This window comes from Agelaius phoeniceus, chromosome 4 (genome assembly GCF_051311805.1).
Source record: "Agelaius phoeniceus isolate bAgePho1 chromosome 4, bAgePho1.hap1, whole genome shotgun sequence".
Taxonomy (NCBI): domain Eukaryota; kingdom Metazoa; phylum Chordata; class Aves; order Passeriformes; family Icteridae; genus Agelaius; species Agelaius phoeniceus.
The window spans coordinates 30,600,391-30,614,642 of NC_135268.1; the positions used below are offsets into that span (position 1 = coordinate 30,600,391).

A 14,252-nucleotide genomic window follows, 5' to 3' on the forward strand; every position below is an offset into this window, starting at 1 on the left:
TACAAACTGTGAAGAAATTGCATTTGTTAATAATCATTAATACTGATTTGCCGTGACAACTACACAACACCTACACCTCTCTTTTGTGAAAGTTAAGATGATAAACCCTGGCTGGATGTCAGGTGCCCCCCAAAGCTACTCTATCACTCCACTCCTCCAATGAACAGGGGGAGAATATGTAACAAAATGCTCTTGGATCAAGATACGAGCAGGGAGAGATCACTCACTAGCTGCCATCATGGCAAAACAGATTTGACTTGGGGAAACATTACTTCACTTTATTATCAGTCAAATCAGAGAAGGGTAATGAGAAATAAATCCAAATCTTAACAACACCTACTCCCGCCCCTCCCTTCTTTCCAGTCTCAGCTCCACTTGCAATTTTCTCACCTCCTCCCTGAAGCAGCACAGGGGGATGAAGACATGGGCTGTGGTCAGTTCATCACACCTTGTCTCTGCCACTCAGTCCTCTTCAGGGGAGGACTTCAACACTCTTCCCCTACTTCAGCATGGGATCCTTCCCACCCTGTCAGACATGGGGGAAGCTTCTGGCAGCTTCTCAGAAAAGCCACCCTGTAGCCCCCCAGTATCAAACTCTGGCCACGCAAACCTAATAGATGAGGCTAACAAAAAAAAAAAAAAAAATTCAAGTCCTAGCCACTCCCTTAAACAAGCCTTTTGTATGACACACCCTCTACTTTATAACTGAACTCTCCCTAGACTGGAATGGGGCTGGTGAACTAAACCAGACATATTGAATATTAAGAGGGCAAAACCTATTGCAATAAAATGTAATGACAGCCCAACACCCAGCTGTGTCTTAAACTACCTAAAAACAGAACTAAAAAAAATTGACCCCAAGTGTCTAATAGTATCAAACAAGGTTTATGGAAGGAATGTAGTTATAGTAATTGATCTGTCCACATGAATTAATTATTTTCATTTATTAAAAAACCCTGAAGCTGAAACTATGTTACAAGAATGCTGTCACATGACAAGACAGAAAGATAGAACAGAGAAAATACGTAGGCATTGGTGAGATGGACAGACCACCCCAGTATGTTTGATCATGAGTGCTCCTATATGCCACAAACACTGCTCCTTCTTCAGATGACCAGGTTTCCACTACAGACCTTGAGGCACTCACATAAATGAGTCACATCAGATGGTGAGAGATACACTGTCCCAAGTTCCCCAGAGAGAACTGTTACACATTCTGGAGGCGACATCTAGCATATAAGATCAAGTCTTTTATCATTATTTTAGTAATCACATAATATATCCAGCAGACAAGTTCTGAGATACATATAGCCTTGAAATCTCCTAAGTCTTAAAATCCATGTAATTTCATAGTGACCTTGGCATAACAGAAAACCAAAGATTTCTTACACACACATAAACCCCAACAAGACAGGTAGCTGTAACTCACACAGGATGCACCTGCAAAGAATAACCATAGTGACAGTTTAAAAAAATTTTCTTCTTACCTGCTGCTGCTTCAGAACTGATGCTATCTTTAACTACACAGGCCGGACTTAGGGGCAAAACATCATCATCAAAACTGATCAGGTCTCCTTCCACATCTAGTTTATTTTGTAAAGCAGGTGCTGGGGAGTTGGCTGCAGGGGATAAATCCCCCAGAGACTTTAAAACCTTGTCTTGGGCAGATACAGAAGGCCGTGGAGGAGCAGTAACTGGTTTTAGTGAGGCCAAAGAAGGGGCAGGATTTTCTGAGTAACATGACTTCTTAGGAACAAGAGGCCTTGGAGCAGGAACAGGAAATCTCTTTTGTCCATCACTGTTTTCTGCAACTGATCCACTCCTTGCATCAAGAAAATCACTACTGCTACTTTTAACAAGGCTGGGTTTTGGCTTCTTTGGCAGTTCAGGTTTGGTTACAACACTGCTCCCACCTATCTCAGGCTGCAATTCCTTGGAAGGTGTTGATTTGCTTTCAGTCCATGCATCCCACTCTTCTGAAACTCTGCCTACCCCTGGCTTTGGAGCAATCACTGGCTTCTTAGTGGTAACAGATCTTGGAACAAATGAACGAGGGGCAATTTCTGGCTTTTTCGATAATCCTGAGGTATCATTAGTGCCTTGGGATTCAAAAACTTTGATCCTTGAAACAATACTATTTTGGCTCCTTTCTGTACTCATGCTGTCCATCACCAAGTGATTGTCTAGTAAGCTCTCTTCATCCAGAAGAGGTGACTGCTGAATTGGAGGTTGCTGCTGTTTTGCATTAGACTGGTTCACTTCTTCTCCACTGTCTATCTTACTTTCAGTACTTTTGACCACAGGTCTGAGATTGCTTCTTGATCTTGGCTTTGGCACAGGACATATCACAGCATTGGGATTTTCTTGGCACCTCTGACCTTCAGGATTTTCAAAGACTATTAAAGAATTCTCATTTTCTGCAGGAGACTTACTCAGAAGAGTTGCAGGAGGCCTAGGAGGTTTAAGAGGACTCTGCCCTGCTAACAGAAAATAAAAGGTTTTACTTATCTGTTCCAGAACGTTTAATTTGTGTTATTTCTTGACTGCCATCAGGATGGTAAACATGATGGCTTTCATTGAGAACTCTACTAGTGCTTGTAAAAATACAGTTCTGTTCCTAAAAGATGAATGGAAAAATATACAAAATTTAGGAATAAGCTGAAGATTGCTGAAATGCATGGTATCTACAAGTTGAGTTCAAAAGCTCCTGTTAACTTGCAGCATTAAGAGGCATTCAAACAAAATCCAGACCAAAGAAGAGTACAGTAGATTCCCTAACTTGGTTAGCACACTTTTCAGTCTAAATTTATGAAGTGCTGCTATTTTGATAAGATATTTGAGTTCCTATGGCCCCAAAGTTCTGACTGTCATTTTGATTCAATTGAACAAAACTTTCAAGATTTAATGATATTCTGGATGCAATAGTAGCTTTTCAGAAGAAAGGATTTTTACAGAAATTTACAGTAGTAATAATTCACAGAAATTTAACTGTTATTCCTGTTACATGCTGCACAGACCAACAATAAAGTGCATCTTCAGAAGACAGAGCAAGTTTTTCATCACAGAGAAACCCAAAACAGTCTCACCTCGACAGCCTGCAGATTCCCAGTGTGTAGGCACACTAGTTTTTACATTACTTCCTGGCAAATGGCTGATTAGTTCCTCTGGAAAGTCAGTTTGTGTTGCAGAAGTAGTGGTATGTCTGGGAGCAGCAGCATTATTGTTATTTGTTGTATTGACTTGCACTTGATTGATTTCTTTTATCACCTGCTCGTACGATGGCGGAAGCTACAAAATAGAGAGATAAATATTAAGCTACATCCAGATATGGTACTTTAAAAAAAAATTGGCATATGAATTTAAAAATACTAAATTAACATATACATAGGAAAAGAACATTGTCATAGTCTTCTATTCAATGTGATAAAAGTCTGAGCAAGCAAAAATTGTTCTTGTCTAACCTAACGAGCTTTTTACCTTTGTAAATCAAAAAATGTCTCATGTAAATTCACACTCACCTCAGCTGGAAGATGCTCATTTCTCCTCCACTGAGCATGAGATGAAGCAGAAGGGAATCCTAATCCTTGAGGAGTGACAGGACTTGCACCTGGAAACCAGGAGGATGGCCGGAGGGGTTCAGCAGCAACTATTGTGATTTCAGGACGCCTGGAAATGAAGGCAAAGGGGAATAATTACCTAAAACATTTACAAATAGTTCTTTTAAAGTATAACAGCCCAAGGTTTTCCCAGAATGGGAAATAAAAATAGCTCAGTTGTTTTTTATTTACCTAAAGGTGTTTTTCCATGATTTCAAAGCAACTTACCTGACCTTGCTAACAAACACTTAGGCTTCCATTCAAAACCCCTAATTAAATGCCTTAGCCAAAAAGTAGGTTTACTGGCTTCAGTGAAATAATTTAGATGCTTAAAGTACTTAAATACAAGTGTAACTCAATTAGATGGCAGAAGTCTTAGTCTTCATGGGATAATGAGAACTAATCATGTGTTTGTCCTTAGCCAGCTACCATCTGAAAACAGCAGGGCAGTTAAAACTGCTTCTTGGCTGGATACCTAAAAACTTGTGTACCCTCAGACCCCAAGGGAAGCCTTCCAGGATGCTGAAGTGGGGCAGAGCAAGCCTCACAAGGCCTTTGGGACAGGCCCTATCTGCTTCCGTCACCCAGTACTACAGAGCCTTCCATGAGAGTGAAGGAGTCACAGGTAGCACCCCTGGTTTATCACAGGTAGCACCCCTGGTTTATCACAGGTAGCACCCCTGGTTTATCACTGTACCTGCCTTTTCAGAGCATCAGCTGCAGGAGTGGCCTGTGCTCCCAGGCCACAGTCCCTGCAGCACCACTGCTCCATCCAGAATCTCACAAAACTTCCACTTTGAAAAGCGACTTTTGTGAGTAGATAAAGCATCTGCTTACAGAAGCTTCGATCTCCTGACAGAAAAAAAGCTGCAGAAGCATAACTTTTAAAACTATTTTAAAAACAATTTTAAAAAGAAGGGTACAGTTCCTTCACATCTAAAATAATGGCAGACTCAGTTCACCAGCCATCCAGGTTGGTGACCTCCTTTCTCAATACCCTTTGAGAACCTGAAAGGAGGCTTGAAAGTGTGCTTATTTTCGTTGTGAAGTGATCCCGTACATAGATGTCAGGAAAATAAAACAACTCTGCAGAGGTTTGATGGTTGGTTGCATTCTCCTTTTGAGGACACATACAAAAGTTGATGAGAGAATTCCTCAAACTCTTAACCTATCGTGCTTAAAAATCAAAGTAGTTCTATTTTTTTTCCAAGTCTACTCTAAACATACTAAGGATTGAGACAAGGAAAAAAATAAACTAGAGGAGAAAGCCATAAAAAGTAATACTGTGACACAATTTAACGAGGTTTACAGTAACACCTAATTGCAATATAAATAAGAGCATCATACCTTCTATCTCTCTGTTGATCACTATGGCTAGAGGTCCGAGAAGCTATTTAAAGAAAGGAAACAAAAGTTTTGAAGAGGTTAAAATATACTGTCACAGCAATATGAGGATACTAGCAGAGCCCTTACCAATCCACTATCAATGAAATGCAGAACATAAAGCATGTGATCCTAAATCCCAGATTTTAAGACTGGCCAAGGTTAAAAAAAATATTTGTATTAAATATGAGAAGTTTTTAAAATAGTCAGAGGGGAGTTTCATAATCATTTAAAGTCTCTCTATGTCCAAGTTACCACCAAGAGAGATGGTCCTTTCCCCTGTCTTCTTCATTTCCATACCTTCCTATATTCTGCATTGTGGGAAACCAAGAGTTGAAACTTCTTTTCCTTTCATTAAAATGATACATGGATTAAACAAAAGGAAGTGTTAAACATAGCAGGCTTTTCCTTTTAATGAATAATTTCTGAGATGTGCTCTTCAATCTTATTTAATGTCTCTTTCTGTTTGTTTTATAGAAGGGAAAGGTACTAAGGCACAGAACCTAAAAAGATATTTCACTCTCCTTCATGCAAAAAGAAAATACTAAATGTTCCCAGCTAGATATTTGCTAAAGTTTAAATCACTTGTGGATTAAGAGTCAGAAACTGTTTTTTTTCCAAACCACGTGTTTTAAGTTACATAAAATAAGCAAATCCTGACCTCTTAATTTTTCTGGTTTTGCCATATTTACATTCAAATATTTTTTTTCAATGGCCACATTGCATTTTCATTTGGATTTCTTTAGACAGAAAAACAAATTATCCAAAGGAAAAATTTTTTGCACAGCAAGTGCAATTTAAGGAAGTGGTAGGATCTGTTATTGTGCAACATGACAGCATCATTAGCCAAAATCAGCAAAGCATACTTGATTGGAGAGCTGCAGAGTGTTGTGTCAGACATACCTCTTCGACAGGGCATTTTGGATGTGCACTATTCATGAGTGCTAGAGGAAAAAAAGAAGGGGTTACAGAAGACAAAGAGGAGGTAAAGGACAACAAACCAAGGCTTCAGAGTGCCAGAAGCCATGATCAAAGGGGTTAGTCATGCAAGGATAGTGCATGTGCCAGTGTTGTAAGGGGATAACTGTAATGTCTATTCACAACACTATTTCACTTTTTTATTTCCTAAAAAATGAAAATAAAAGTATATTTTATTTCTAGTCGCATGCCAGTTTTAACAGTGGCTGCTTAGAAGTTTTCCTTGCAATAAATTAACCATGAAGAATATAACTGAACATGGAAATGTCCACTGTATGGCTCAGCAAGTAAACACAGTGGGAACGAGGAGAGGGAAATCAAATCTCTTTGAATGTTTTTTCTAGTTTAAAATCTTTGTTTATTTGGGTCTGCCTTTTCTCCCCTCCAAAAATAATAATTTACACTGAGGACTTGGTACAGGTGCAAAGAAGTTGGGATCCCCTACCACAGAGGTATGGGCAGGCAGGTCGATCCCAGCAAGAGGCATACCTCAAATTATTTCACATCTAAATCAGTTCTGTAAAAATTGTCTGACTAAGTAAATAAACACTTCACCTTCATCTTCTTCTTCAGAAATCTCAACATAGCACTGATCTAACACATATGTTGGGAAAAAAAACCCAAACTGACTCAAACCAATCAAATCCAAGATCACTTTTGTGAAGATGACAGAAGAAAGTGTTCTTTTGGTAAATGTGGTCAATACATCTGCTTGGGTTATAGCCCAATTCCAATGATAAAGGCAGGAGAAATAAAAGCTAATTAAAGAGGAATGTAAAACTGAATTGATAAACCTGCCACCTTACTTCACTATTTCTTAATTTCTGGATAAATTCTACAAGCTCTTTCATCCTGTGAGACTCTAAATGTGCTTGTATTTATCAAAATGCTTCTATTTATTTAACAGGAAAAACCTAAAAAAGCCTGAAAGACCTTTTTCCTTTCTTAACATAGGCAAAAAAAAATCTAGTGAGGTATCTATGCAATCCATCAAGCTCCAAAATTCAAGTAAACAAACCCTCTGGAAAACAACACATTTAAAATATTTATATAAAAATAACTTTACTAGTTGATATATAAATATATAAACAAGTCTCCTTAAGACAACTATTTTCAGAATGTACTCATTTTTCTGGAAAAAAAATATCTCAAGCATTAATGGAATCAAGTTACTTCCATGTGTATATAAACATTTAATATAAGCATTTATTTTTTAATGACACTGACAAAGGTCTTCCCTTCTTCTGTCAACATCTCCTCTACTTTTGCTGTCACATTATTTTACAACCACACTTTTAGAACATGTTTTGTTTTGGAAGCTCTTAAGAGTATTTAAATCCACAGGAGAAACAGAGATGAAAGCTACTGCATCTTCTGTTCTCAGGTATTCCACAAATGCCAGGGAAAAGAAAATACAAACTTTCTAAATAATCCTTGTCCCCAGACTTGCACAGCTTTTATTCCTTCACTGTTTCTAAGAAATTAATTTAAATTAAAAAGTGCATGAAAGAAGACATGAACTGTTAAAATATAGTATATACCTGACTTAAAAAAACACAAGAAAAAACCTGCAGTCATTTTTCTAGCCTTGTGGTCTTTTGAGCCTTTAAGTCCATTCTTCTTTCCCTTTGTGGATTGTCTTGAAAAAGCATACTATTCATTTTTCCACCAGAAAAATACAGATTTCAAATTATGAGAGTTTTAAGATTTAAAAAACCTCTCTTCCATCAGGGGAGTCAATGGAAATGTATTTCAGCAATGCTTTATACACTGACAACTGAAAACAGTTGGTTTCTCAACTTCAACAATAAGAATTGCTCAGGGTAAGAATCACTAACATTTCCAGAAGCTTATGCTTAGGGGTATGTAAATAAAACAAGCAAAGCAGCTTCAGAAGGGGAAGGAGAGGAAAATATCAGTGCATAAAACACTCACTTATTCATCTTAGAATTTTATTGGTCTTGTGGGGGGGAAAAAAAGTCAAATCAACTCATACCATTGTCAGTATTTATTTCTATTAGTGTCAATGAGGCACTTTATTAGCCAGTGTCAATGAGGCATCTAAATGTGTTTAACCTTGTACAGCATAAAAGACTAATGGTAATACTCTAAATAGAGGGCAGATCAGTGACTTATAGATTCCTCATTTGTACATATTTCTTAGAAGAACTATTTAGTGGGCTTTCCCAATTATTTTTAAACGTGTGGAGGCAAAGGGTATCCTATCTGTGCTGCATACTTATGTTTCAAATTTTTTCCTCTACTGTTTCTTCTCAGGGTCCTACTTTTCAAGTGCACTTAGTATGTCATTTGTATTTGAAATACATGCATATGGTGCAGGGAGCATTTTAAGCTTTGGGATCAAAATGCCTGTGTAAGTACAACCACCATTTATACCTCAAACCCATAAACTTCGATGCTACAGACAAGCTGGTGGCAACAAAAGTCTGACATGCAGATTTGAGCCTTTAGAAGACAGCTGGGCTAGAAATTACCATCTTTTGGGCAACCTTTTAAGGATCTGCTCAAAGATAAGGTTCTGTTGTGGGCACTGCATAACAATATCTGTGTGCTTCCATTAGCAAAACTGTATGAAATATTGAACAGTTTTGTCAGAGTGTTTTAAAAGCAAGTTTAATTTTAAAGATTAAAGATTGGAAAGATAGCCTCAAAGATTAAAAAGATAGCCTCAAAAAGGCCAAGCCTTTCTCCAACAAGGACATGTGCTAATATTTAAAAACACACCTTCTTTCAATGCTTTCTAAAACCAGGTTAGACATTTCTTCCAAACCTATGAAATATGGAGACTATTAGACTAAGAACTCATTTGTTTCATTATATAGATGATTAGGAAAAAAGGTTATTCATTACAGTATTTCAAGAAAAGCCTCAAGAGTGGGCAAACACTCCCTCCCTTACCTACAAAGTAATGCAGTTTGAAAAATTGAAAGTTCTGAAGAGGCCATGCTTGTGGTCTTTGAAATATCAAAGGTGTTACATGACTGCAGAGATTCTTCTTGAGGGAACACTAAAATGATCAGATAATCCTCAAGCCAACACCAGAAAAAAGAGCCTTGATTTCACCCAATATCTGGTTAGACTATTTCTGTATGAAATGGCTGTGAAGAAAAGATGAAGAGGTTCAAACTAATTGGAATTTTTCATGCATCTCTGCAACAAGAAAGATTTCTCCCAAACTGTTTCTTGGCACAAGGGGGAGGTCTTGCTCCTTTTCTGGTTCTGTTTCCAGGCACCTCAAGGAAATATTAGACTGTCTGACATTGCAGCTGGGCTGATTTAATGCCTGAACGTAGCTAAAGAGATGGTGATGCCCAATTCCCCTTCCAAACATGGATTTTTGATTCCCTTTGAGTGAACACTAGCACTTATGTGACTCCACAGCGAGTTCACAGTGATAAAAACATAACCACTGTCTCTTAAGTTTTTGTCTCGCTTTACCTCCCTGAACTTGCTTACCTTGGGCTCAGACCACCAGCAGCACAGGGGAAGGAAAATGCCACCCCCAACAGCAGTCTCTTTCCTGCCTCTGTTTCCTGTCTCCAGTGCTTCTCTGTGCAACTTCAGGGAGGGAACTGATAAAATAATAACCCAGGGGGGTTACAGGGATTCCTCTTCCCACCCCCAGGGTAGTCCTCTATATGTTTTTCACAGCCAATCTGACTGTTAGGCACCGTAGAGGCTGGCACTGCTGCTGAATTAAATCTTTGTAGCTACACCCTGTAGTTTTACTCAAATTTGACAATCATGATTTATGAAGGCACTTCACTCATTTCTACACCTTTCCTTGCCTTGTATGTTCCTGTCTCTGCACCATTCCCTGCATTATGCCAGCCCAAATGTTTGTGCAGATGGGGAAGAGAATGAGGTCATGGAATTGATCTGGTTGGGAAAAAGTGGGAGCCAAAAGAGCCTAGGAAGCCCCCAAGCAAAACAAATAAAATGAAAAACAAACAAAACCCACAGCCAAAAATGGCTGCAAAACTGCCAAATGGAAAGCCACAGCTTCAGAGTGCATACAAGCTGTTACACATCCTTCATTCAGCCATGTATTTATTTAGGACAGAGTGAGAATAGAACAAGCCGACAGGTTCTTCCAACATTTTAGGATAAGAGACTTGCTTCTGTAGCCCTGCTTCCCAACAACAGCCTGGTCTGGAAGCATGGAGAAGTGAGTGAAAACACAGTTCCTCTTTGTCCCACTGCTGCAGCATTTGGCTTGCCTCTTTCCCCTTTCTTTGTCATTCTTGTGCACCTTGCTGTGCTGGCATCAATGGAAACAGTTTCACTGATTTCAGTGGGAGCTAGATAAGAGTGGTGTGTCCAGGCCTGAGACCATCATTAAAGATCCTGGGGTAACTTTTTAAGAGTTGAGATCAAAAGATTACTCCTGAGCAAATCTCATGTTCACATGCTTGCTTCCTTCAGGTTACACTGGACTCACTTTTCTGAATCCTGTGGAGCAGTCAAAGAACTGAAAATGGCACCATGGTTCTATCTGGAGTTGTGGTCAGGGCGCCAAAGGAAAATAAACCCTCTTTCTCTCTGGCCACAAGAAATGGAGAGACTTATCAAAACAAAATGATATACAGCATTGTCCACAGGTGGATAAGTTGAAACCCTGTACATACTTATCATGTTTCTTCCAAATCTGAGAGTAAGAGCTCAAAGAATCAGGGATTAAGAAAGACAGATTTCTAACTCTGTTAGGAAAATACACTTGTCCAGAGATTACCATACTTTTTCCAGATTATTGGCAAGGGGAGTTAGGAATTATTCAGTGTCCATTGTAATATAGGTCCATCCTAACAGCACTGGGTAATGGCATACAAAAAACTATAGCTTCATAAACAATGCCTTGCTACATACATGGATGTTATTTTGCTAGCTTATTATCTGAATAATTCACATGGTATTTATATTTCATCATAGTTATTCACATGTTAAATAAGTAGGTACCACGAGCCACAGCTTCTTGACTGGATTTTTATGTGATTATGCCTCAAAATAAAGAATCACTTGCTACTGCATTTTCAAAAACATAGATATCAAATGCTTAATGATCTCGTAGATGATTTCTCAGTTTGGCAAGGTACTGGGGCTTAGGCAGTCTGAATCAATTTCTGACTCCACCGCAAAAGGCCCCCTGTGATCTGGTGCTCTCTGTTTTCCAGTTTCCATCCATGGCAGCAACAGCACAAATTAAGTGCTGCATTTTAAGGACAGCATCATGCAGACTAACTCTGAGTAAAGCTTTTATGATGCCCTTTCACTACCACCAATCTAATCCACACTAATGAGTCCCTGACTAATATGTGCAGGAGAAACAAATCAGTACTACATACACTAATTTATTTTTCCCCATAGCAGAGTCCTGAGGGTTGTTTCATTAATATGAAATTAAAAGTCATGGACTGAAAACAAATAAAACTGAAAAGGGGAAGAAAGTAACAGCATAAAATACTTTGAAAGGTGCATCTAAAGAAACTGTCTGCCGGGAAACATCATGAGTAGGGAAAGGGGAGAAGGACTTAAATGCTGAAATCAGGGAAGAAGAGTTTGGACTTTCATTCAAGATTTATAAACAATCTTTCCTTTTCCAAAACAAGCCCAGTATAGGAGTCTAATTCTGTCCCCAGTACAGTGAATAAGCAGTTGCTGCATATTTCTACAGTTCTGTAGAGAACTCTGCTATTCAAAATCTTCTATTTTGTCAAACAAACTAAAAATTTGGCACATCTAACCCAAGCTTTTCAGAGAAGGATCACATCTGTGCACAGATGCATTAGTGCATAAATAAGAAAATGTTAGCAACTGGAAAGAAGGAACAAAAAGATGGTCTAGAAAGAAAGAGAGAAAGAAATTACAGCCCCTCAGCTTACTGCTGACTTATTTACAGCTACTTTGTTTTTGCATACCGAGTTAAACAGTTACTAAAAATAAAGATGTAGCAATCTTACAACATTACAGTTCTCAAAAAGGAAAAGTAAACTTACATCTCTTGATTGCCGCTCTTATGGATGACAAGGGTCCTTGGCTTATTGAAGAAAAAAGAATTATTAAAACATGGTTAATGTCTCAAAGAGAAAACAATTAAGTAACATCACACAAAAATTCCCCATATATTGTAAAGGGTTTTCCAAGCCTGTTTTTTCCCCTGCGCTGTTATCTTACAGAAATTTGTCCAAAACTCCTGGACTATACAACCATACCCAACCCCTTTTAATGAAAACCAGGTTACAGTTTGGCTTCAAAACTCTGCAAAGATAGAAAGCCAATTATTAAATCCATTATGTCTCTCAATTCTGTCTTGAAGTTCACATTCTGTCTTATGTGGGCGTGCATATTTACAGATTGCAAGTATTGAATGACTTATATTATCATAAATAAATAAAACTTACACAGTGAAGTAAAAACCTACAACCCTTTGCTAAATATTTTTAACAATTACTTAACAACTTGTCTTCCCTTCCAGTTGAGATAACATTTTTCAGTAATAACTTGGTGGGTGGGGTTAGGAAGACAACACGACCAAATATTTGTTGATACGCAGGGACAGAAAAATGTTTCCTTTTGCCAACTCATCTGTTTTCTTAGTAAGACTAGGGTTTCTGATGCCTCTCTTCTGAATGTTCTATTTAAGAGATACAGCAGTCCCTACTATTTTTGCAGGTAAAAATCAAATCTAATTTGGGATTATCACTTTCAGAAATGCTGAAATTTGAAGAACACGGTATTAGAATTCTTCCACTTTGTGCTAAGCTACAGAGGAATTAAAACAACACAAACGAACCAACCAACCAATCAGTTCAGAAGAGAGGGTTTTTTCTCTTTTTTCTCTTTTAAACGCAAGAGATAAAGAATATTTATTGGTGAGAAGCTCAATGGACTTTTTAAAGGCTGAAAATAAATAGACTGTATCTGGTTTAAATTAATACAATATCTTAACAACAAAACAAAGGTATACTAATCAAGTCTTTTCCAGAAACATTCCAGCACCAGACTCCACCATTCTGAGCAAGAATGTTAGTACAGGGAGTGCATTAGCATTTTGAGTCTGCTCTCGTGCAGCACACCGACTCTGTCAGGGCTCAGTTTAGCTCCACATGCACAGGATGGCTGCAATTACTCCAGTGCGATGAAGAGTGGGGGGATTTGGAGGAGAGAAGAAAAGAGACAGTCAAAAAGGATGTGGATAAAAAACGTCCTCCCTCTACAGTCATTCTGGAAACTAATTAAGACTAGAAATGAATGTTGCTCTGACTGAACTGTTTTCTGAAACAGTCTGGCTAGTCTAGGATAAACAATGCCTATTTGTCTGGTTTCAGAAACAGTTCAAATGTGGCTTGGCCCCAATCCACACTGCTCGCAAAGCTGCTTTAGAAAACATTTCTATCAGTCATTTCACTGTGCATTTTTAGCAGAAAAGGGTTCTAGTTTTTCTTCAAAGTGTGCCATCAAAATACAGCCTTATCTTTAAGAAACACTTTTAGTTGTGTGTTCCTCACAGCTGTACCCTGGACTCTTTTCTTAGCTCCTTGTATCTCAAGTCTCTTTCTTTTGGATGTTCATTTTTGAAGCTTTAATTTTGCTTTCATTTTTCTGAATAACTACAATCTTTAGGGTTTTGATCATATTTATTATCAGACAGGAAGGAGACTGAAGTCTGGTAACATAAATCTAAAATCTCCTGGAGCAGCAGTAACTTTCTAAACTACGAATTCAGGATTTACCTAAGTTTCATAGGCAGAAATTAGGAAATCTATGAAGTATGCACATTCAAGTATGAGTGAGAACAAAAAGGAACAAGTTCTTTCTTCCACTGGCAAAAGCCCTTTAACGCATTGCAATTTGCGTCAAAATCTGATAAACACTTTTATATGAAAGCAAGTACTTTTGGCTGGAAATCATAGGAGTCGTCACGTAGACACAATGTCAAGCTTTCCATACAGCTTGAGGACCAAAAGGATACATAGAAAACATTTTTAAAATCAAAATGCAAAGAACAAAGAAGTAAAACTTCTCATGAAACCAACCTACTGAAGTTGAAGAATGGATATACAAAGGGCAGCAAGGCAGCCCAAATATACAACTATCTCTAATTTAGAACCCAGTATAACATGGTTGTATAAGAAAATTTATGAGCTCACAGACAAAACAAGCTATTAGAAGACAGTTTTTCTTTTCCACTTTCCATTAAGAAGTCACTCATCAACAACCTTCTGGCAAAGCACTACATTTCCTACCCCCAGGAGAGTTTGAGTAACATCTAGCTTA

At 38.1% G+C, this 14,252-nt stretch overlaps 1 protein-coding gene across 3 annotated transcripts in view; it reads right to left on the reverse strand.

Moving 5' to 3' along the window:
- SH3D19 (SH3 domain containing 19) overlaps nt 1-14,252 on the reverse strand; it is an 82,185-nt gene that overhangs the window by 30,287 nt on the left and 37,646 nt on the right. The window contains exons 3-8 of one of the 3 annotated variants that reach the window (XM_077177205.1): nt 11,972-12,012; nt 5,883-5,923; nt 4,944-4,986; nt 3,519-3,666; nt 3,087-3,288; nt 1,488-2,480 (exon numbers count right to left, since the gene is read on the reverse strand). In XM_077177205.1, coding sequence (XP_077033320.1) covers nt 1,488-2,480; nt 3,087-3,288; nt 3,519-3,666; nt 4,944-4,986; nt 5,883-5,898 — 1,402 coding nt within the window. In that variant the 5' untranslated portion in view covers nt 5,899-5,923; nt 11,972-12,012. The remainder of the gene's footprint in view (nt 1-1,487; nt 2,481-3,086; nt 3,289-3,518; nt 3,667-4,943; nt 4,987-5,882; nt 5,924-11,971; nt 12,013-14,252) is intronic. The other 2 variants (XM_077177203.1, XM_077177204.1) reach the window with 2 other exon arrangements.